General features: G+C 41.6%; 1 protein-coding gene across 1 annotated transcript in view; it reads right to left on the reverse strand.

Annotated features, from left to right (window-relative positions):
* The window catches only part of PEX6 (peroxisomal biogenesis factor 6), a 195,307-nt gene that overhangs the window by 144,990 nt on the left and 28,861 nt on the right, over positions 1-21,456 (reverse strand). Inside the window, exons 4-7 of the mRNA XM_029596736.1 lie at positions 21,152-21,235; positions 17,566-17,668; positions 16,903-17,039; positions 643-754 (exon numbers count right to left, since the gene is read on the reverse strand). Of these exons, the coding sequence (XP_029452596.1) occupies positions 643-754; positions 16,903-17,039; positions 17,566-17,668; positions 21,152-21,235 (436 nt within the window). The remainder of the gene's footprint in view (positions 1-642; positions 755-16,902; positions 17,040-17,565; positions 17,669-21,151; positions 21,236-21,456) is intronic.

Genomic DNA, 21,456 nt, shown 5'->3' on the forward strand with positions numbered 1-21,456 from the left:
CATATCAGATCTAGGATAGGCGGGTGTCTGGGCTGATCTGTGGTACCAGCTAGTCTCTAATGTATCAACTGGAAAATTAACTAACTGTGTATGGTAACAAGTGGTACAGACAATTCTATTAAAAACCGATCTTTATTCTACTGTGGTCAAAGATTTTTAAATAACAATATTTTTTAATAGAGACAGAAACCTCAGAACTGGTAAACCTTGTTATTTTTACAATGGTTTTTTAAGAACCCAGTGAAAAAAACTTGGATTAAAACACACACCAAGTTTAATTCATGGCACATCAGCCGAACATGCTTGAAAGAAAACAATAGGCTGTGCCAATAACGGCAATATAAAATCGCAAGGGAAGCTCATTTCAAATATAACATGTCAAGCCTCACCGAATATTTAGGAAATCATGTTAAATAAGACAGAACATAAGAACATGCCATACTGGGTCAGACCAAGGGTCCATCAAGCCCAGCATCCTGTTTCCAACAGTGGCCAATCCAGGCCACAGAATAAGCAGTGAACCTTATGTGATTCCAGTTCATTTTGGATGCAATGGAGTGGGGAGGCCCAGGATTGAGGGGATGGTTCTATACGGGCCCCAGTTTACAGTACAACAAACTTCAATTATACAAATGTATTTACCTTGTAGAGGTGCAAACCAAGGCGGCTGCAGGCAACACGGGCAACAGTTGTTTTCCCACTGCCATTAGGCCCAGAAAGGAGGATACTGCCCACTCCCTCAAGTACACGTCCCCTGCAAAAGAGATGTCCGTGAAGTCATTTAACACCCAAAGGTAAACTCACTATAGAAATGAAATCAATAGAGAGCCATACCGTGAGCCACACTTTTGGGTCCTGCAACCTGCACAGAGCCTGAGGAATCTTCTAGAAATTTCTCAAAAGGCTTTTGCCCATGCATGTGGACTTTCTATGCCTTGCCAGCCCTGTTGCTCTTTAGTTATTTGCATAACTTAGCTAAACAAATAACTTATAGCTGGAGTAAAAATAATGGGTGGGCACTGTGGCTTATTGGGCATCTCATTATTAAAGAACAATTGTTACAGGTAAGAAAGTACATCTTCTCAAAGCACAAGTGTAGATAATGAATTACAAAGGTGAGAAGTCCTAGCAAAGGATGGCCTTCAAATAAGAGAGAGGAAGACAAGACATGAAAACATAATTATATTTTATGGCAAATCTTCACTCTGATCTTTTCCCATTTTGCATATAAGCATAGGATATGGAAAGCAAGGACAGTAAAATCAACAGAAATGAGCCCTAGGAGGAAGAAGTTGGGCTTTATACCACAAACAGGCTTTGTAGCACAGAGTGTCAAACTAGAATCCTGATGGGAAGCCTATCAAGGCAATATGGACTAGTGAGAGTATGGAAAAAGCTCCATAATATAGCCAGCTAAACTTCTTCTAAGGAGACATACCTTAAATTGGCAGTCAATGTTGATATCACCCTGACATCAAGAACTTTGACCTGCCTTCTAAAGGTCAAACCTGTTCTATTTGTTTTGCCAGATGTGCAATATGCTACCTAATTAGAAATCAAAGAGAGAATCTGCTATATATTATAATCATGTCATGCAAAACATCTTTTTATTATTCATGTAAAAGCATGATTCTCACTAGACAAAGTTAAAACTAACTAATCACATTCACTCATTCCATACACACCATTAAAAACAAAACATCAAAACAATGTGACATCCTAAATTTTACTCACCCAATTTTTTATTTTTTTTTTTTACTTATAATTTTATTAGGTTATCAAAAAGTACAAAATAAACAGCACGACATTTCACAACAGCATAACACGTAAGATACATAATCGGTGCCGCATACCCCCCCACCCAAAAAATCCCTCCCCTCCCACCCTACATCCATGTGCTCATAAAATTACAGGGTTCAAGGTCCAGAATCAGTGGCAAAGCAAAGAAGGTGATATCACCGTAGAAAGAATACTCACCCAATTTATCTCTAATTTTAGAGTATTCCCACAGTGCACCATAAGTTTTTATCTCGTTATTTCAAACAATGTAACTTTATACATCCTTGTTTTCTTATATTATTTTATATGGGGATAGCTCAATCCTATTACTTCACAATGGGTTATATGATTTTACATTCAACAATACATTATGTATAGAAACCGTCCCGTTTCTTCATAGGGACTAAGTAACCTTCACCATAAACTATATCTTCAATCCATCCCGTTTCTCCACAGGGACTAGATTCACCTTCACTCTTCAAAACTGCGCTAAGTCCAACAACGGCGCCTTGTTTCACCCCCGCCGGGGCTTCATCAGGGACTCATCAAAACCAACAGATAGCATAATTTTCTATATCTGTCAATAGAACAAAATGTGCTTAACATTCCATAACCACCTATAACTAACTTCAATCTTTAAATAATCAACTAACCTTCAACAAGACTCACTCCCACACAGGGTAATCAAAACTTAGTCTAATGTAAAATCAGCCAGCCGTTTAAGCATGGCTCACATCCTTCAATTTATTGTTCCAATCTCTGGAATTCAAACAAACAAAATCTCAAAGTGGAGATTCAACAATATTACATCACAATATCTAAACACAGGCAGCTACAAATAAACAACTGAAAACAATAGAAGATGGGTCAGAATTTAAACAAACCGACTGCCAAATTCCTACCTTCACCAAGTATATCTCCCTCCTCCATGACAACGGAAGTCACATGTCAGACAAATGTAAAGAGCGTAACTACATCTCTCCTAGCTTATATATCCTGATCTAAGTGCTCAATAGATGACACCTGCACTATCCTCGGCCCACGTTAAAAAAAATGCTTCCCATTCAATCGGACCATTAAGTCCTCCCGGGGCAGGTCTATGAGCTTATCCTGGACTTCTGGCTGGAGGTCAGAGCCGCGCCATTCTATGGGTCCTAATGCCCGCTGCCGCCACCCTAGCCGCTATCTCAAACACATCATAGGTGGAACGCACCTTGTGTTTGACACACTCCAAGCCTTGCTGGGCAACTGTAAGGAAGGCTTCCTGCTGCTGCTGGGAGAGGTATTCAGCCAACTCTTGAACCTGCTTCCAGAGGTTATGAGTGCACTTGGTCATATACAGCTGGTAGGAGCAATCCAGGCGATCAATATTGTGCCCTGGTACACTTTCTTACCTAGGGCATCTGCTGCCCGGTGCTCCTGTCCCAGAGGCGCAGATGTGTGTTCAGGAAAGTTTGGCCTTTTTGAGGGCAGACTCCACCATCATCAACTGGTGCAGGAGCTGACGCCTCTCAAATCCCAAGGCCGGTTGAATTATGTAGACTGCATCTGTCTTAGGTTCACCAGAGGCACAGAGACGGGGTGCTCCCACATCCTGAGGAATAATTCCTTAAAAATAACATGGATGGGGATAATCAAGACCTCCTTTGGGGCATCAACGAACTGGAGAACCTCCAGCATTTTATGGTGGGCATCCTCCTTCATAAGGAGCTGAAAAGGGTTGGATTCCGCCATCGCCCGCACAAAGCCACTAAGTCAGATCCTCCGGTGGTGACCAGCGCCTCTTGTCCAGAAGAGATGAATCTGATGGCAGGTCTGCAGAGTCCTGTGAAGAAGACTCCGAAGTATCATCCCCCCCAGGGATCATAGGGGGTGTCCTCCTTGCTGAAGTCCCCTGGGAGCCCTCGTGGAGGATCCCTGTCCAAGCCTCTCGGACCCAGCACCAAAGGTACAGATGAAACAGGCAGCACCAATGGCCTCGAGGGCACAGAGGTCCCTGAAGGGCCAGGTATCCGACCGGGCAAAACTGAGCACGGTACCAGAGTCCACGAAGGTGCCCTCAGTTGGGAAACATTGTCCTCCTCTAAGGAACCCTCAATGGGGATGACTACAGAGGGAGGAGGACTTGGCAGCCATTGGGGCATCGAGGGACCCCTGGGCGCCAGAAGCAGCTGTGGAGCAGGACACCCAAGAGGACATCAAGGCACAGCAGTGGTGCCAGCATCGCAAGGGGAGGCTCGGACACCAAGGGAGGCACCTGTGAAGCTGGCGGTTCGATGCCCTGAATGGCTTGGAGCACCGCTTGTTGCACCCTGCGGTCTAGTTCCTCCTGGAAGTCTGCTGAAGTAAGGACTGAAGGAGGAAGAGGCATCACTGGAGCCTTCCCAGCACAGATATTGGTGGGGAACAACTAGGACTACTGGGTATTGATGAGTGGGCCTGAACAGAAAACCAACATGGAGAAGGAAATCCCCAGAATCCTCTGTTTTTCTTTAGCCTGCTTGGGCTGAATGAACTCTAAGTGACTTTCTGAGCATGACTTACAGAATGTCTCTGGATATCTATAAAGGCAGTCAAGCTTGCACCAGAAAGGTGAGGCCTATTCATAGGGTCACAAAGAAGAAAGCAACGGCGGGACCTTCAAGCCATATGAACACTACAGAGGCACTCTTTCGCAACACAGCCATGTGTTAATTACCTTGACCAGTAAGATTTTAACAGAACAAAGGACTATCTCGAAAGTGAGGGCAAATGGGCCACACCTGGGAAAACTAATCAGGGCAGTTTAGAGATAGTCATCATGTGATTGACATGATAACCTATGTAAATGATGCTTTGGGCACAAGAGAATCTTCCACAATATTGAATGTTATTTATAAAAGAAGGATCACTTCTTGTATACAATGAGATGCTGGTAGTCAGTGTGTAAGAGACATGGCATCCACATCTCCCAAGAATACTTATACTAAAAAAATAAAAAATTATGCTTTCTACCAACATCTAAGTGTTCTTGTCTCCCTGGCCTTAAGCATCATAAAAAATGGTGTAGCACTTAACAGTATGAGGGAGGTCGATGCTTCCTCTCCACAGAGTCTCATCGGGGGCATCATGGTGGACACCGGTGCCATCCTGAGTCCGGTGCAGTGCGAAGATAGTGACAAGTGCCAATGTTTTTGAGGCTTCCCATGGTGCTCGGTCTGGTCTTTCCATGACACCGAGGATGTAGATGAACCAGAGGTTTTGGAACACCACGATGCCAACAAGGGCCTATCCCTGGCTCCTTGTTCCCGAGAGGGCCCCAAAGGAGGAGTAGACATCGAGGGACCGACATCCATTGGTTCCCCATGGCCCCTGGGAGTCTAGTCGCTTGATGCTTAACTTTTCCAACAGAGGCCAAACCAGGCCACAAGAACCTGATAATTACCCAAACACTAAGAAGATCCCATGCTACTGATGCAATTAATAGCGGTGGCAATTCCCTAAGTAAACTTGATTAATAGCATGTAATGGATTTCTTCTCCAAGAACTTATCCAAACCTTTTTTGAACCCAGCTACACTAACTGCACTAACCACATCCTCTGGCAACAAATTCCAGAGCTTAATTGTGCGTTGAGTGAAAAAGAATTTTCTCCGATTAGTCTTAAATGCCCCCGGTCCTTCTATTATCCAAAAGTGTAAATAACTGATTCACATCTACTCACATCTATCATATCCCCCCTCAGCCGTCTCCTTCTCCAAGCTGAACAGCCCTAACTTCTTCAGCCTTTCCTCATAAGGGAGCTGTTCCATCCCCTTTATCATTTTGGTTGCCCTTCTCTGTATCTTCTCCATCGCAACTATATCTTTTTTGAGATGCGGCGACCAGAATTATACACAGTATTCAAGGTGCGGTCTCACCATGGAGCGATATAGAGGCATTATGACATTTTCCATTTTATTCACCATTCCCTTCCTAATAATTCCTAACATTCTGTTTGCTTTTTTGACTGCTGCAGCACACTGAGCCGACGAATTTAAAGTATTATCACTATGATGCCTAGATCTTTTTCCTGGATGGTAGCTCCTAATATGGAACCTAACATCGTGTAACTACAGCAAGGGTTATTTTTCCCTATATGCAACACCTTGCACTTGTCCACATTAAATTTCATCTGCCATTTGGATGGCCCATTCTTCCAGTCTTGCAAAGTCCTCCTGTAATGTATCACAATCCGCTTGTGATTTAACTACTCTGAATAATTTTATATCATCCGCAAATTTGATAACCTCAATCGTCTTATTCCTTTCCAGATCATTTATAAATATATATTGAAAAGCATCAGTCCAAGTACAGATCTCTGAGGCACTCCACTATTTACCCTTTTCCACTGAGAAAATTGACCATGTAACCCTACTCTCTGTTTCCTGTCTTTTAACCAGTTTGTAATCCACGAAAGGACATCGCCTCCTATCCCATGACTTTTTAGTTTCTTAGAAGCCTCTCATAAGGGAACTGTGTCAAAGGCCTTACTGAAATCCAACTTCATTACACCTAGTGGTCTCCCTTTATCCAACTCTCTGGTCACCCAATCAAAGAAATTGATCAGATTTGTCTCACAAAATTTACCTCTGGTTACACCATGGTACCTCGTATCTTGCAATCCATTGGATTCCAAAAACTGTACTACCCTCTGTTTTAACAGCAATTCCATTAATTTGCTCATCATAGAGGTCAGAATAATCAGCCTGTATTTATTTAAAGACATTTATAACCCGCTTATAACAAAACTATTGAGCTAAGTGGGTTACAATACATTTAAAAAACATTACACAATAAAAATATACATAACAACATATAACAATAGTAAAACACACAAAAGTTGAAATCCCACTTGCCTGAAACAAGTGGGATTTCAACTTTTTCCTGAAAACCTTTTTATCTGATAGGGCTGTAGTTCCCTGCTTCCTCCTTACTTCCATTTTTATGAAAAAGAACCACATCTGCCCATCTACAATTCTCCGTAACTACTCCAGACTCTAAAGAAGCATTGAAAAGGTCAGCGGAGTTACCAGGACATCTCTAAATTCCCTTACTACCCTCTAATGTATCCTATCAGACCCCATCACCTTTTCTACTTTAAGTTTGGTTAGTGCCTCACGAACACACTGTTCTGAAAATCGATTGAGCCTTACCCCATTTCCAATCTTATATGTTTGTTTTATGTGGTCCTACTCCAGGCCCTTCCACAGTGAGCACCGAAAAGAAACATTTGTTAAGCAATTTTGCTTTTCCTCATCATCCTCTATATATTCCTCCTCTTCTATTGAGTCTCACGATGCCACTTTTGCGCTTCCTTCCATCTCTAACAAATCTAAAAGAGTCTTGTCCCCTGTTTTATCGTATTTGCTATTTTTAATACCAGTTGCAACTTTCCATTCCTGACCTCTTTCACATCTTCTTTAAATTTTTCCAGATATTGTCGCCTGTCTTCCTCTTTCTGAGATCCCCTGTAGTTTAATGCTAACCTTTTCTCCCTTACCTTTACAGCTACTTTTTTAGAAAACCATAATGGTCTCTTTTTTCTCTTCTATTTATTAACATTACTAACAAAAAGATTAGTTGCTCTAATGATATCTCCTTTAAGTTTTGCTCACTGCCATTCTACGTCCCCTAGATTTTCCCATCCAACCAACGAGACCCACATTTTAACACAGTTAGTTTTCCTAAAGTCCAGGAGGCTTACCTCTGAATGAGCTTTCTTCTCTTTGCCCTGATACTGAACCACACCATTCCCAGATGATAAACCACTACAACACCAGAGATACTGTCCACATTGCTAAGCAGCAGGTCCAGTACCGCCACCTCCCATGTGGGTTCCATAACCAGTTGACAGAAGAGTCCTCCTTACAGAGAATCCAGGATCTCCTGCTTCCAGAAGTCACTGCAGCCAGGATGTCCCAATCAACATCTGGTAGATTGAAATCCCCTAGCAATAGCACCTCATCTTTCATAACAATTTTGTGAATATCCTCCATTGTAAACCACCTAGACATTCTGATAGATGGTATAGAAATATCGCATATAAATAAATGAATATATCTGGGGTTTTTTTGTCTGTAATGGAGGTTTGTATATTACACCAATATAAATAAAATGTTCCATTCCTTTTTTCAGATTAACTCACAGTGCCTCCTTCTTACAGTCGCTGTTCACTGGGATGCCACTAAAGCTATTCTTAGAGGGAAGTTGATAGCATTAAATGCCGCTAGAACCCATGCTTTTAGAGATCTCGAAAAAAGGTCAAGAGCTGTGTTAAGTAAGGCTGAGATGTTAAATAAGAAATATTGTTCCAGTTAACTTAAGGAGGTTGTGGTGAATAAGAGGGTAATCTCAAATTTACTGTTATGTAAAAAGTGGATAAGACTCTTCATAGGCTTAAATAACTTTTCTATGATAAAGGAAATTAAGCGGATACATTTTTAGCCCACAAACTGAAGACTTTCATTAACTTAAACCTGGTGAGGATCCCTTCAGGTGACATCTCCTGCAATGCTAGTGATATTTGTATGGCCTTCAGGGATTAATATATGTCCCTGTACACTTCTGAACTAGTAGCGAATGAAAATGAAAGTAACATTTTTTGGTGTGATCTTTATTTATTTATTTATTTATTTAAAAACTTTTCTATACCATTGCAACGGTTTACAAATAGGCACATAGACTAAGGTTAGTAAATCTAGGATATCGTACATTCTAGCAGGTGCCAATAAAGTTCGGTTACAATTTCATAAATAAAATCATTATTTGAGTAATGTTGGTCAAGTCCAGGTGTATTATTGAGTTACTATCTCTTTGAGATATTACTTCTTAAATGTAGGATTGAGTAAATTCATTCTCTACCCTCCACACTCTTTAGTGAAGGCTTTTTTAAAGAGCCATGTTTTTAGATTTTTCTTAAAAGTTTTGAGATTATTCTGTAATCTGAGTTCAGGGGGCATCGTGTTGCATAGTGTGATCTTGCCTTACCTAAGCTATCAAGAGATGCCTTTCAGGGTCTGAGAAACCCAATTACTATTCTGAAGGTTCAGAATGCAATTTTGGCTTTGAGTAATGGTACGTGCCCTGGGGAAGATGAGCTTTGGAGGACAAAGTCCACTTTGTTAGATGCATCTATACTCAAAGCTCATGCTTTAATAAATTGGTTAGTCTATAAGGTGCCACCCAACCCTGGCATTTTTGTTACACCAATCTAACACGCAGCCCTATGAAAATAAACTGCTTGTTTCTCATATTCATTAGTCATTGTACATAATCACAATCTTAAAAACTGCTTGACTGGGACTTTTTCTTATAGGCTCTTATTGTGTTGACTCTGAAAGTATAACAATTTACTGTTGTCTGAAGATTTATAGTAGTAGAAAATCCATTTTTAGCTTTATTTATCAGAATGTCTAGGAATGACATTTCATTTAAACTATTATTGATTTAAAGCAGGTCCTAGACTTTAGGAAAACTATTGAAATGAGGGAATACTTCAAGGAGTCATTAGCTGAATAGGAAAATCTAGGGGAAGTAGAAAAGCTGTGGGCAAAACTAAAAGGAGATACAACTCCACTGCTTGGATAACATGTTTAATCATCCATTGTACCTGAAGACTGGAGGATAGTTAATGTAACCCCAATATTTAAAAAGGGCTCCAGGGGAGATCCGGGAAACTACAGACCGGTTAGCCTGACTTCAGTGCCAGGAAAAATAGTGGAAAGTGTTCTAAACATCAAAATCACAGAACATATAGAAAGACATGGTTTAATGGAACAAAGTCAGCATGGCTTTACCCAGGGCAAGTCTTGCCTCACAAATCTGCTTCACTTTTTTGAAGGGGTTAATAAACATGTGGATAAAGGTGAACCGGTAGATATAGTATACTTGGATTTTCAGAAGGCGTTTGATAAAGTTCCTCATGAGAGGCTTCTAGGAAAAGTAAAAAGTCATGGGATAGGTGGCGATGTCCTTTCGTGGATTGCAAACTGGCTAAAAGACAGGAAACAGTAGGATTAAATGGACAATTTTCTCAGTGGAAGGAAGTAGGCAGTGGAGTGCCTCAGGGATCTGTATTGGGACCCTTACTTTTCAATATATTTATAAATGATCTGGAAAGGAATACGACGAGTGAGATAATCAAGTTTGCAGATGATACAAAATTGTTCAGAGTAGTTAAATCACAAGCAGATTGTGATAAATTGCAGGAAGACCTTGTGAGACTGGAAAATTGTGCATCGAAAAGGCAGATGAAATTTAATGTGGATAAGTGCAAGGTGAAGCATATAGGGAAAAATAACCCATGCTATAATTACACAATGTTGGGTTCCATATTAGGTGCTACAACCCAAGAAAGAGATCTAGGCGTCATAGTGGATAACACATTGAAATTGTCGGTTTAGTGTGCTGCGGCAGTCAAAAAAGCAAACAGAATGTTGGGAATTATTAGAAAGGGAATGGTGAATAAAACGGAAAATGTCATAATGCCTCTGTATCGCTCCATGGTGAGATCGCACCTTGAATACTGTGTACAATTCTGGTCTCCGCATCTCAAAAAAGATATAATTGCCATGGAGAAGGTACAGAGAATGGCGACGAAAATGATAAGGGGAATGGAACAGCTCCCCTATGAGGAAAGAGTAAAGAGGTTAGGACTTTTCAGCTTGGAGAAGAGACGGCTGAGGGGGGATATGATAGAGGTGTTTAAGATCATGAGAGGTCTAGAACAGGTAGATGTGAATCGGTTATTTACTCTTTCAGATAGTAGAATGAGTAGGGGGCACTCCATGAAGTTAGCATGGGGCACATTTAAAACTAATCGGAGAAAGTTCTTCTTCATTCAACGCACAATTAAATTCTGGAATTTGTTGCCAGAGGATGTGGTTAGTGCAGTTAGTATAGCTGTGTTTAAAAAAGGATTGGATAAGTTCTTGGAGGAGAAGTCCATTACCTGCTATTAATTAAGTTGACTTAGAAAATAGCCACTGCTATTATTAGCAACGGTAACATGAAATAGACTTAGTTTTTCGGTACTTGCCAGGTTCTTATGGCCTGGAATGGCCACTGTTGGAAACAGGATGCTGGGCTTGATGGACCCTTGGTCTGACCTAGCATGGCATGTTAAGAACATAAGAACATAAGAAATTGCCATGCTGGGTCAGACCAAGGGTCCATCAAGCCCAGCATCCTGTTCCCAACAGAGGCCAAACCAGGCCACAAGAACCTGGCAATTACCCAAACACTAAGAAGATCCCGTCCTACTGATGCAATTAATAGCAGTGGCTATTCCCTAAGTAAAATTGATTAACAGCCGTTAATCGACTTCTCCTCCAAGAACTTATCCAAACCTTTTTTGAACCCAGCTACACTAACTGCACTAACCACATCCTCTGGCAACAAATTCCAGAGCTTTATTGTGCGTTGAGTGAAAAAGAACTTTCTCTGATTAGTCTTAAATGTGCTACTTGCTAACTTCATGAAATGCCCCCTAGTCCTTCTATAATTGGAAAGTGTAAATAACCGAGTCACATCTACTCGTTTAAGACCTCTCATGATCTTAAAGGCACCTAACAGGCACCACCAATAATTTCTCTGCTCAGAAGCTGTATATATTGGACTCCATATTTACATTGTACATTTGTATATAATTAACCCTCTCTATCTCTCTTTATTTCTTACAATCCCAGTTCATTAGCCCTTGTTAATTGTAACTGCTTCTTTTCATCACGTTTTATTATGTTTTTTGGTTGTATTCTTCGCACCCCTGTTTTCTGTAAACCGACATGATGTGAACGAGTTCATGAATGCCGGTATAAAAAAACCTTAAATAAATAAAATAAAATAAAGACCTCTATCATATCCCCCCTCAGCCGTCTCTTCTCCAAGCTGAACAGCCCTAACCTCTTCAGCCTTTCCTCATAGAGAAGATTGTTCAAACAGTGATGGGACCTAAAGGTGTAAACTGACGATCACATTGCAGCTTTGTAAATTTCTTCATGAGGCACAACTCTCAGGCGAGGTATAGATCCAACTTGATGATAGAGAAACACAGAAACATAGAAGAGACAGCAGAAAAGTACCCTACGGCCCATCCAGTCTGCCCAACAAGCTCCCATAGTTATCAGTTTCCCATACTTATCAGTTACTCAGACCACCAAGGTCAGGCTCTTTTTAGTTACTGTTTGAGTCCAATTTCCTTTCATCTCTTGCTGTTGAAGCAGCGAGCAATGATGGAGCTGCATCAACAGAATGAAGGCTTATTTGTTAAGGGTAGTATCCGCCACACCAGCAAGTTTCCCCCGTGAGAAGGCTTATTTGTTAAGGGTAATATCCGCCACACCAGCAAGTTTCCCCCATGCTTCTTACTTCATTCCCCTCCCCCTTTCATTTAGGGATCCACAGTATTTATCCCTTGCCCTTTTGAAATTTTGCACTGTTTTTGTCTTCACCACCTCCTCCGGCAGGGCATGCCAAGCATCCACCACCCTCTCCATGACGAAATATTTCCGGACATTGATTCAGAGTCATCCTCCTGGAGTTTCATTTTGTGACCCCTAGTTCTATTGGATTCTTTCCAGTGGAAAAGGTTTGTTGTTGATCATGCATCATTAAAACCTTTCAAGAATCAGAAGGTCTGTATCATATCTCCTCTGCTCCTCCAGAGTATACATATTTAGGTCCTTCAATCTCTCCTCATAAGTCCCTTGATGGAGACCTCCCACCATTTTGGTTGCCCTTCTCTGGACCGCCTCCATCCTGTCACTTTTGAGATATGGTCTCCAGAACTGAACACAGTACTCCAAGTGAGGTCTCACCAAGGATATGTACAAGGGGATTATCACTTCCTTTTTCTAACCAGATATTCCTCTCTCTATGCAGCCCAGCATTCTTCTAGCTTTAGCTATCACCTTGTCAAATTGCTTCACCATCTTTAGATCGCTAGACACTATCACCCCAAGGTCTCTCTCCTGTTCACCCCCCATTGCATACAGTTCCTTTGGATTACCGCTTCCCAGATGCCTGACTCTACACTTCTTGGCATTAAACCCCAGTTGCCATATCTTCGACCGCTCTTCAAGCTTCCTTAAATCACGTCTCATTCTCTCCACTCCTTCCAGTGTGTCCATTCTGTTGCAGATCTTAGTATCATCCGCAAATAGACAAACTATCTTCTATCCCTTCCGCAAGGTTACTCACAAAGACACTGAACAGAATTGGTCTTAACACTTCACTCCACTTAACACCGCTCTCTCTTCACAGTAGGTTCCATTTACTACCACATGCTGTCTTCTATCCGTCAACCAGTTTGTAATCCATGCCACCACCTTGGCGCTCACTCCCAAGCTTCTCATTTTGTTCATGAGTCTTTAAGTGGGACAGTATCAAAAGGTTTACTAAAATCCAAGTAAATCACATCGATTGCTCTTCCCTGATCCAGTTCCCTAGTCCCCAATCAAAGGAATCAATCAGATTCATCTGATAGGCCCTTCCCTTAGTGAATCTGTGTTGTTGCGGATCAAGTAAGTCACCAGATTGTAGGTAATTCGCTATTCTTTCTTTCAGCAATCTCCATTAATTTTCCCACCAGCAAGATGAGGCTAACCGGCCTGTAATTTCCAGCCTCCTCTCGGTTCCCACTCTTGTGAAGCAAGACCACCACTGCTCTTCTCCAGTCGCTTGGCACCACTCCCGTTTCCAGGGATCTATTGAACAGGTCCATTCAGTGGACCCCCAGCACATCTCTGAGCTCCCTCAGTATCCTTGGATGAATCTCATCAGGCTCCATGGCTTTGCCCACTATCAGTCTTCCTAGCTCTTCCCATACATTGTCTTCCGTAAACAGGGTTTTGTCAAATACACCCCCATCCACAGCCTTGTTAACCAGTGACGGTCCTTCTCCGGGGTCTTCCTTAGTGAACACCGAACTGAAGTATTTGATTAATATTTCCAAGTGCAATTTAAACGACTACAATGACTGCAATTTGAATGTCTGCTAACTTATAGCAGTATGCAATGCAGTCTGCTAGCCAGTTGGACAATGTACATTTGACCACTGCTATGCCCAGTCTGTTGGGATCATAAAAGACAAACAGTTGGGAAGCTTGATGATGAGGTTTGTTCTTCTTTTGTAATAAGCCAAAGCTCTTTTACAATCCAAGGTCTCATCTTCATATGCATGTGGCCTCGGGAAGAACATGGGTAGCATGATGGCTTGATTAATATGGAAAGCAGTATTTGTTGATTGGTGCACTATATACATTTGGTAGAAATTTTGAGTGGGTGCAGAGCACCACCCCGTTGTGTAAAAATTACATATAAGACAGATAATGAATTAAAGCTTGAAATTCAATGACTGTTCTGGCCAAGGTTATTTTCCATGTTAGAAACTTGAGTGAGTCCATCTCCAACAATTCAAAGGGTGGCTTTATCAGTTGTGCCAAGATCACATTCAAATTACATGGAACAGGAGGTTTTAGAACTGATGGTTTAGCATGCCACAAGCTATTTATAAACTTGGATACTAGCAGAGAACAGAGAAAGCTTACCCTCAGTTGTACACCGTAAGCTTCCTTGGCACCGAGATGCACTCTTATTAATGAGGTGGAAAGGCCTGAATCAGAAATTGAGCAAATAAATCATAACTCTTGATTCGCATGGGAATGGATTCAAGTAGTTGCACTGACATCATGTGGCAAAGCTTTTCCACTTAAATCCATAAGCTCTTCTGGGCTCAGCTATCCAAGACAGACAATTCTTTCATCACTGAACGTTCAACATCCGAGCTGTCAGGTTGAGGAAGGGAAGGTTCGGGTAAACAGATGTCTCTCCTTCTTGAGTTAATAAGCATGGATCTGACTTGAAAGGAATGGAAGGATGGCTGGAGAAATGAACTAAACATGCAAACCAGACTAATCTAGGCTACACTTGAGCTATAAGAATAAGAGGGGCCTGATCTTTCAGTACTTTTTGCACCGTCTTTGCTATTAGTGGAAGCAATGTAAAAGTTTATATGAAATTTGCATTCCAGTCGAACAGCAAAACATCCTGAGCGGATCTGAGTTTACTGGAAAGAATGGAACGAAAGCTTTTTTAGTTTTCTGTTTTGTTCTGATGAAAATAGGTTGATTGCTGGAAATCCCCAGAGACTGAACAGTCTGTTGGCTGTTGATTGCTGAAGGGACCATTCAAGCGGATGAAATACTCTGCTGAGGTGATCTTTCAATGTGCTAGAGATTCCTGGAAGGTAGGTCACTTAAAGTACAGCTTGATGTTTGCATGCCTACTCCCATATTTTTGTTGCTTCTTGGCAAAGTCCAAGATCCTGTGCCTCCTTATTTGTTCATGTAGAATATGATGACTTGATTGTCTGAACGAGAATGTTCTTCCCTTGAAGGTGGCAAGTGAAACTTGTTAGAGCTCTCAACTGAAATTGTTTCTCTTAAAAGGATCATTTCTCCTGACTGTCTGGCCCCCCAGCACTTTGTGAAGGCATCCATTGCTAAGGTTACTTGATGAGGAGTTAGTCACAGCGGTGCTACTTCCTGTAGAATGAAGGATTCCAGCCACCAACTCACTTCCTGCTTCATTTCTGATGAACTTTGGTTGTTAGGGGCTGAGTTAGCTGCTCCCATTGAAAATGAAGGCCCCACTGAGGAGACATATGTGCAGGTGGGTCAATGATACTACATCGATTGCTGCCCTCATGTGACCAAGAACAAGGAGCCCCTCTCTGGCAGTTAAATAATCTGTGTTCAGCAGCCTGTGAGCCAATGTCTAGAGTTTGTGATATTTTGAAGAAAGGAAAACTCTTTCCTGCAGCGAATCTATCCATGCCCCAATAAATTTGATTTTGTGGGAGAGATTCAGAGTCAATTTCTTGAAATTCACAAGGAAGCCAAGTGACTGTAGGAGATATAGGGATGATATGGATACCTTATGGCGTACATGCACTGCAACTACAACTAGGAATTTTGTCAAGACTCTTGGTGTGGTTGAGAGTTCAAAAGGGAGCATTTTATATTGATAATGAGAAAAATCCACCATAAAACTTAGGTATCGTCAATGGGATGGCTGGATGGGAATGTGAGCAAACGCATCTTTTAGATCCAAAGCACACAGATTGCGTGGAAGAAATTCATTTTGAATTTCTCCCAGAGTATATGCTTGTTCAGGCTTCTTAAATCCAGGATTGGTCTCAGTCCCCCAGATTTCTTGGGGTTTTGGAAACAGCAGGAGAAGAACACGTAGCCATGGAGATGGGGAGGAAATGGTTCTATCATCTGCTGTTCGAGGCGAGACGGAGCCAGATTGAAGACTGAGTTGTAAGGAAGCACAGGAAGCTGGAAGAAATGCAAGCAGTATCCAGACTCCACAATCTTGAGAATTTCATATTTCTTTATTTCAAGAAATTAAGTCAAAAATATACCTTACATTATATTGGATATAAAGAAAAAAAAAACCTAAGAAAGAAAGAAAAAAAAAAGCAAAATATCGATAAGAGACCACAAAAGGGGGGGAAATAAGAAGCAAATATAAAGAAGAGAATATTAAGCATTGGTACAATCAATTAGTAATCGCTAATCATGAACTGCTTCATTATTTAGGAGATACAAGTCTTTCTCTATTTTGAAATAATGTGCCACTTTTCTAAGTTGTTGGGTCTGGTTTGGGCTGGACCCATTGTGCTGCTTTTGGTTGACAGCATTCACGCTAATGAGTGCGAGACAGAAGTTACTGCTGATGTGGAAGTATGACGGCATCCAGCATCGATGGAATTACTGGAAGATGATGTATGTTTGATTTGTAAACCGCATAGAACATGATTTGTTGATTGGTACAATATATAAAAATTTTTAAATCAGAGAAGTCTCTAGCAATATGGTTTTTTTAAAAGTGCAGATGGTTTGCAAACCCTCCAGGACTGTAAAAGTTAGAGGCCGGTGAAGCAACCTGACCAACACTCACCTTCACTCTTCAGTATCAAAAATGAATACAGACCCTCAGCATCCATGATGCAGAATTCAAGGTCAACCAGGCACAAACTCTAATTTCATGCCATTACCACCAAAACCATTAAGTTGGAATCTGTTATCAAAGGACTGACCTGTCTTGGACATGAGGACGAAGAATATCACAGACTTCTTCAATGGTTAAAGAGAGTCCAGCCGGAGACAAACTGCTCCAGAAAACATGGCCACCAGGAGAGGGGAATGATGGAACATAACTGTTAGTGGAGCCAACCTTCAAGAGAAAAAGATTTAGTTACCGCACAACAAACCTCAGACTGACACAACAGGGTAGCATCACTGCAATGACTGCCCTGCAGACAGATACAGTGGGGCAGCAGCACTGTAGTCACTGCCCCACAGATGGATACAGTAGACGAGCATCCCAGCCATATACTCTCCTCATCCAATTACTGCACACACAGAGCTCATCAAGTTCGACCCACTCATTGAATGACATCTATTGAAAGAGCTTAGAACTATAAGATTTGTGAGGTACTCCATAACTAGCACTCTTATACCATTCCTCTTACTGAGATAAACTGTGACGACTCCCAATGTCTGTGCTCCTGCAACATTTCCAACAGCTCCTCCCATTGGGAGAAACTAGAGTTCCTTACAGTGACTCCTGCTGAGAGAGACTGGGACTGTGAGCTGCCCAGTTGCACCATTCCTGCTGAAAGAGAGAGACTATAGAAGCTACAAGTTTCCTGCATTATTGAAGCCCTTCATACACTACCCCAACTTTTCCTACCTCTCACCTGATATAGGGTGGTATTTTCTGTATCTGCAAGGTATCCGGCACACTGCTTCACTTGCACAAGTCCAGCAATCTTCTTCACTTTAAAAAAGATCTCAGGACATCTGAAAAGCAAAGAGGTGAGTGCAGTAAAGAGCACAAGTTTCAAATTAGGCAGACAAAGATCCTGTGTCATATAAAAAAGAGAAGTTAAAGAGAAACCATGGCATAGTAAGCAAGGGGTAGAATCACAGAGCAGGAAACGGTTAACAGAAAAGCGTGTTATATGTATAATTTAACAATGTGAAGATTCAGTACTAACTAGTACAATAAGAAATCTACAGTGTCAGGGTGCAGGACTGGACCAATGGCCCAGTTGCAATGCTGCTTCTGGGATTAACAGGTGCAGGAGAAATGCAATCAGAGCACACAGCTCATGGGACAGGCAAGTCCCACCAAAGGTGGTCTTCTTCCCATGTCTCTTTTTACTGAAGTGGAGACCAAAGTCTTAAGCTTGAAATTGACTTTTACCTGTATTGGACCCATGTCCTTTTCATGTTGTTAAGAATTTGAAGGATGTTACGTTTGACATTATGAACAAGATGATCAACAGGTCTTTAAGCAATGGTGACCTTCCAGATGTCTGGAAACAGGCCACACTAAGGCCTATCAAAAGGATGAGAAGCTGCCATCCACTGAGTTAGTAAACTACCGCTCAATTTCAAACTTACCAACTGTTGTAAAAATCTTGGAAAAAACTTGCTAGAAGAGTTGGAAAATTACATGTGGGATAGGCAGTTGCTGGCTGAGAATCAGTTTGGCTTTCGTAAGAACCACTCAGAGTATTTATTAACAACTGTAATGGATCCTCTATTGGGTTCCTCTGGTATCCTGTTCCAGTTAGATTTGTCTGCAGCCTTCGATACTCTTCACCATGATACTCTGTTGAGGATTATGTATTCCAGTGGTGTGGGAGGTACTGTTTTAAACTGGTTCTGGTTATATTTGACCAACAGGGTGCAAAGAGTCCAGACTGGACCTAGACACTTTGCATGGCATAAAATTAGATGGGGTGGGCCACAGGGTTTGGCGTTGTCGTCAGTGCTTTTTCACATTTATTTGCTCCTATAGGTGCCATTTTTCAGTCATTGAAGATGAAATATTTTATATACGCTGACATTCAATTTTTGTTTTTTTACCATGTAGTCCTAGCAGTGACATTCCTGAAGCCAGACTGCAAGAAGCTGTTAGACAACTACAAGTATGGCTGACTGACTATCGTTTGTTTTTGAATATGAAGAAAACAAAGGTTCTGTGGATAGGAAAAGCTTTTGAGCCTGGGGGGAAGTTTGGCTATCTAAAACCTTATCAGTGCCAATTCAGTCAGAGATGAAGAGTTTGGGAGTCTTTGTAGTTCTCAACTGTCTATGAAACAACAGTATTGCTATGTTACAAAAACCGCATTCGACCCTTAAAAGCTTTGCTACCCTCAATAAATTTTAGGATTGTTCAGAACTTGGTCCTCGGCCACTTGGATTACTGTGGTGAATTATACATTGGGCTATGCAGTTGGTACAGAGTGCGGCTGCCCGAGTCATAACTGGGACATCTAGAAAAGGAACATATAACCCTAGTCTTGAGGGATCTACACTGGCTCCCAGTTAAATGGAGGGGCAGATTCAGGTTCGTACCATTGTTTTCAAACTTTTGAGGACTCTTTCTCCATGTGCACTGAGAGATTATATAGAGCTTTACACTCCAGATCATGCTTTGAAGCCAGAAGGTGCTCAATTGTTAGCTATTTCCCTAGTCAGAAAGTGTAGATGGGCTCAAACTAGAGAGAGAGTCTTTTCTTCAGTAGCAGCAGGACTTTAAAGTGTTTAGAAAGGCATTAAAGAAATTGCTCTTTGAGGAGGCATTTGGATGAACCAGTATGATTTATTTTTAAGTATTTTACATGTTATTTTGAGGTATATTTATATGAATGTAATGGTTTGTCAAATTTTTGTATATGTTATTTTGTACTATCTTGATTTTATGATTGTTTTATTGTAACCAGCGCTGAACAGATTCTTGGAGGTGACGGAATATAAGTATTTTTAAATAAATAAATAAATAAATAAATAAAAAGCACAACACTTGTGACTTGGCCTCAGCCCGATCCCGCACAATGCAGGGCAGTCCTTGAGCAATGGGCAGACCAAAAGGTGTTATACAGCTCTCACCACAAACTTAGGTCTCAAATCCAGTAGCATATCCTCATTTCACCTTGTCAGCTCTTAACCTACTAACCTTGCTAAGAAGGCAATTTAGGGCTTCCTCCACCCCTTCGGGAAGCTGCTTAATTGCTCTAATACCCAAGCTAAACCAAAGAGCACAATAGACAGGCAGAAATGGGGAGATGGTGTAACACAGGGATGGTGAACTCCAGTCCTTGAGTACCACAAACAGGCCAGATTTTCAGGATATCCACAATGAATATGCATGAGATAGGATTGCATACATTGGAGGCAGTGCATGCAAATCTCTCTCATGCATATTCATTATAGATATCCTGAAACCTGGCCTGTTTGTGGCATTCAAGGACTAGAGTTCACCATCCCTGGTGTAGGACAAGTGATCCTTTTCTGCCATCTTCTCTTGAGCAGTCCCAGATGTGTTGTTCATTTCCATTGTCATGAGGAAGCTCCTGTGAATTTCATGCTTTCACCGTGGTGGACTGTACAGAGGATGTCTAGTATTCTCTGTTTTGCAGTTCCTCTCTGACTGGCGGTACTATGCCAGCAAGATTAAATTTAAGAGGCACTGTGATGCCCTTGGAGCAGTCTATGGCTGGGGTAGGCCACAGAACAGACCCGGCTGGAGAATGGTCTGCTTTGTATCAGTTTATTTTCAAAAGTAGATAACAGAAGAGGAGCAAATGGCTGCTTACCTCAGCAGACTGACAAGCAATGAAAATGTCCAGAACAAACACAGCATTGGATTACAGCGTCCTTCTCCCTGGGGCCTCTCTAACTCTCTCAGGGCCTCACCTTTGTATCCCTTACCTCAGGGAATCACCCCCACCCAAGGATCCCTTTCCTGTCTGTCTTAAGGTGGACCGGGCCAGATAGCTGGAGCCGGTCCGTTAAGGCAGTCTGAGGCTTTCTATCATATACTCTCACAGGCACTCATATTAGGTTCTCAAATGGACCCTCAGTCAGCCACTGCAATGGGTTATACAATGAACAGGACAGGACCTAATCAAGTAAAACATACAATAGCCAAAATTAAAGACCCATGATACCTTATAAATGGCAGTGAGTAGGTTTGGACTGGAAGCTCAGGTGTGGAGGGGAGGCAAATCAAGCCTAAAAGAAATGGAAAATGTAAAGGGAGAGTGTAGGCAGGGAGAGAGTATAAAGAGAGTGAGTAAAGACCAAAATGCATAATATGAAGTTACTGGGTTCGAACATAACAGGGAAAATGTGCAGGGAATTGTGTTAAGAGTGAAAGTATAGAGAGTGGTGCCAACAAAGATATGAACACAAAGCACTACAGGACAGAATCTCCCTCTATTTCCTTTATTCTATACAATAACCAGCATGGGAGCTTTAGACAAGACATACCTCACATTTGTCTCAGCTTTTCCATCCAGTAATACAGGTGGCTCACACATCGGAACACACAAGATATCTCCAAGCTGAACCAACCTGCAACAACACCACCTGTGATTAAAACCAGACATTTCCCATTCCCAAAGTTAGTCAATTACATAAGATGTGTCATGCTGGATCAGTCTAAAGGTCCAAGGACCCAGATTGGCTCGATAGATGCACCCAGCAGATTCTGTAGAACAGATCCAATATCTTGTTGCTCATTCCCAGGAATAAGCAGTTGTTTTCCTCAAATCTACCTGATTAATCATGGTTTA

The sequence above is a fragment of the Rhinatrema bivittatum genome, chromosome 3, assembly GCF_901001135.1.
Source record: "Rhinatrema bivittatum chromosome 3, aRhiBiv1.1, whole genome shotgun sequence".
NCBI lineage: Eukaryota > Metazoa > Chordata > Amphibia > Gymnophiona > Rhinatrematidae > Rhinatrema > Rhinatrema bivittatum.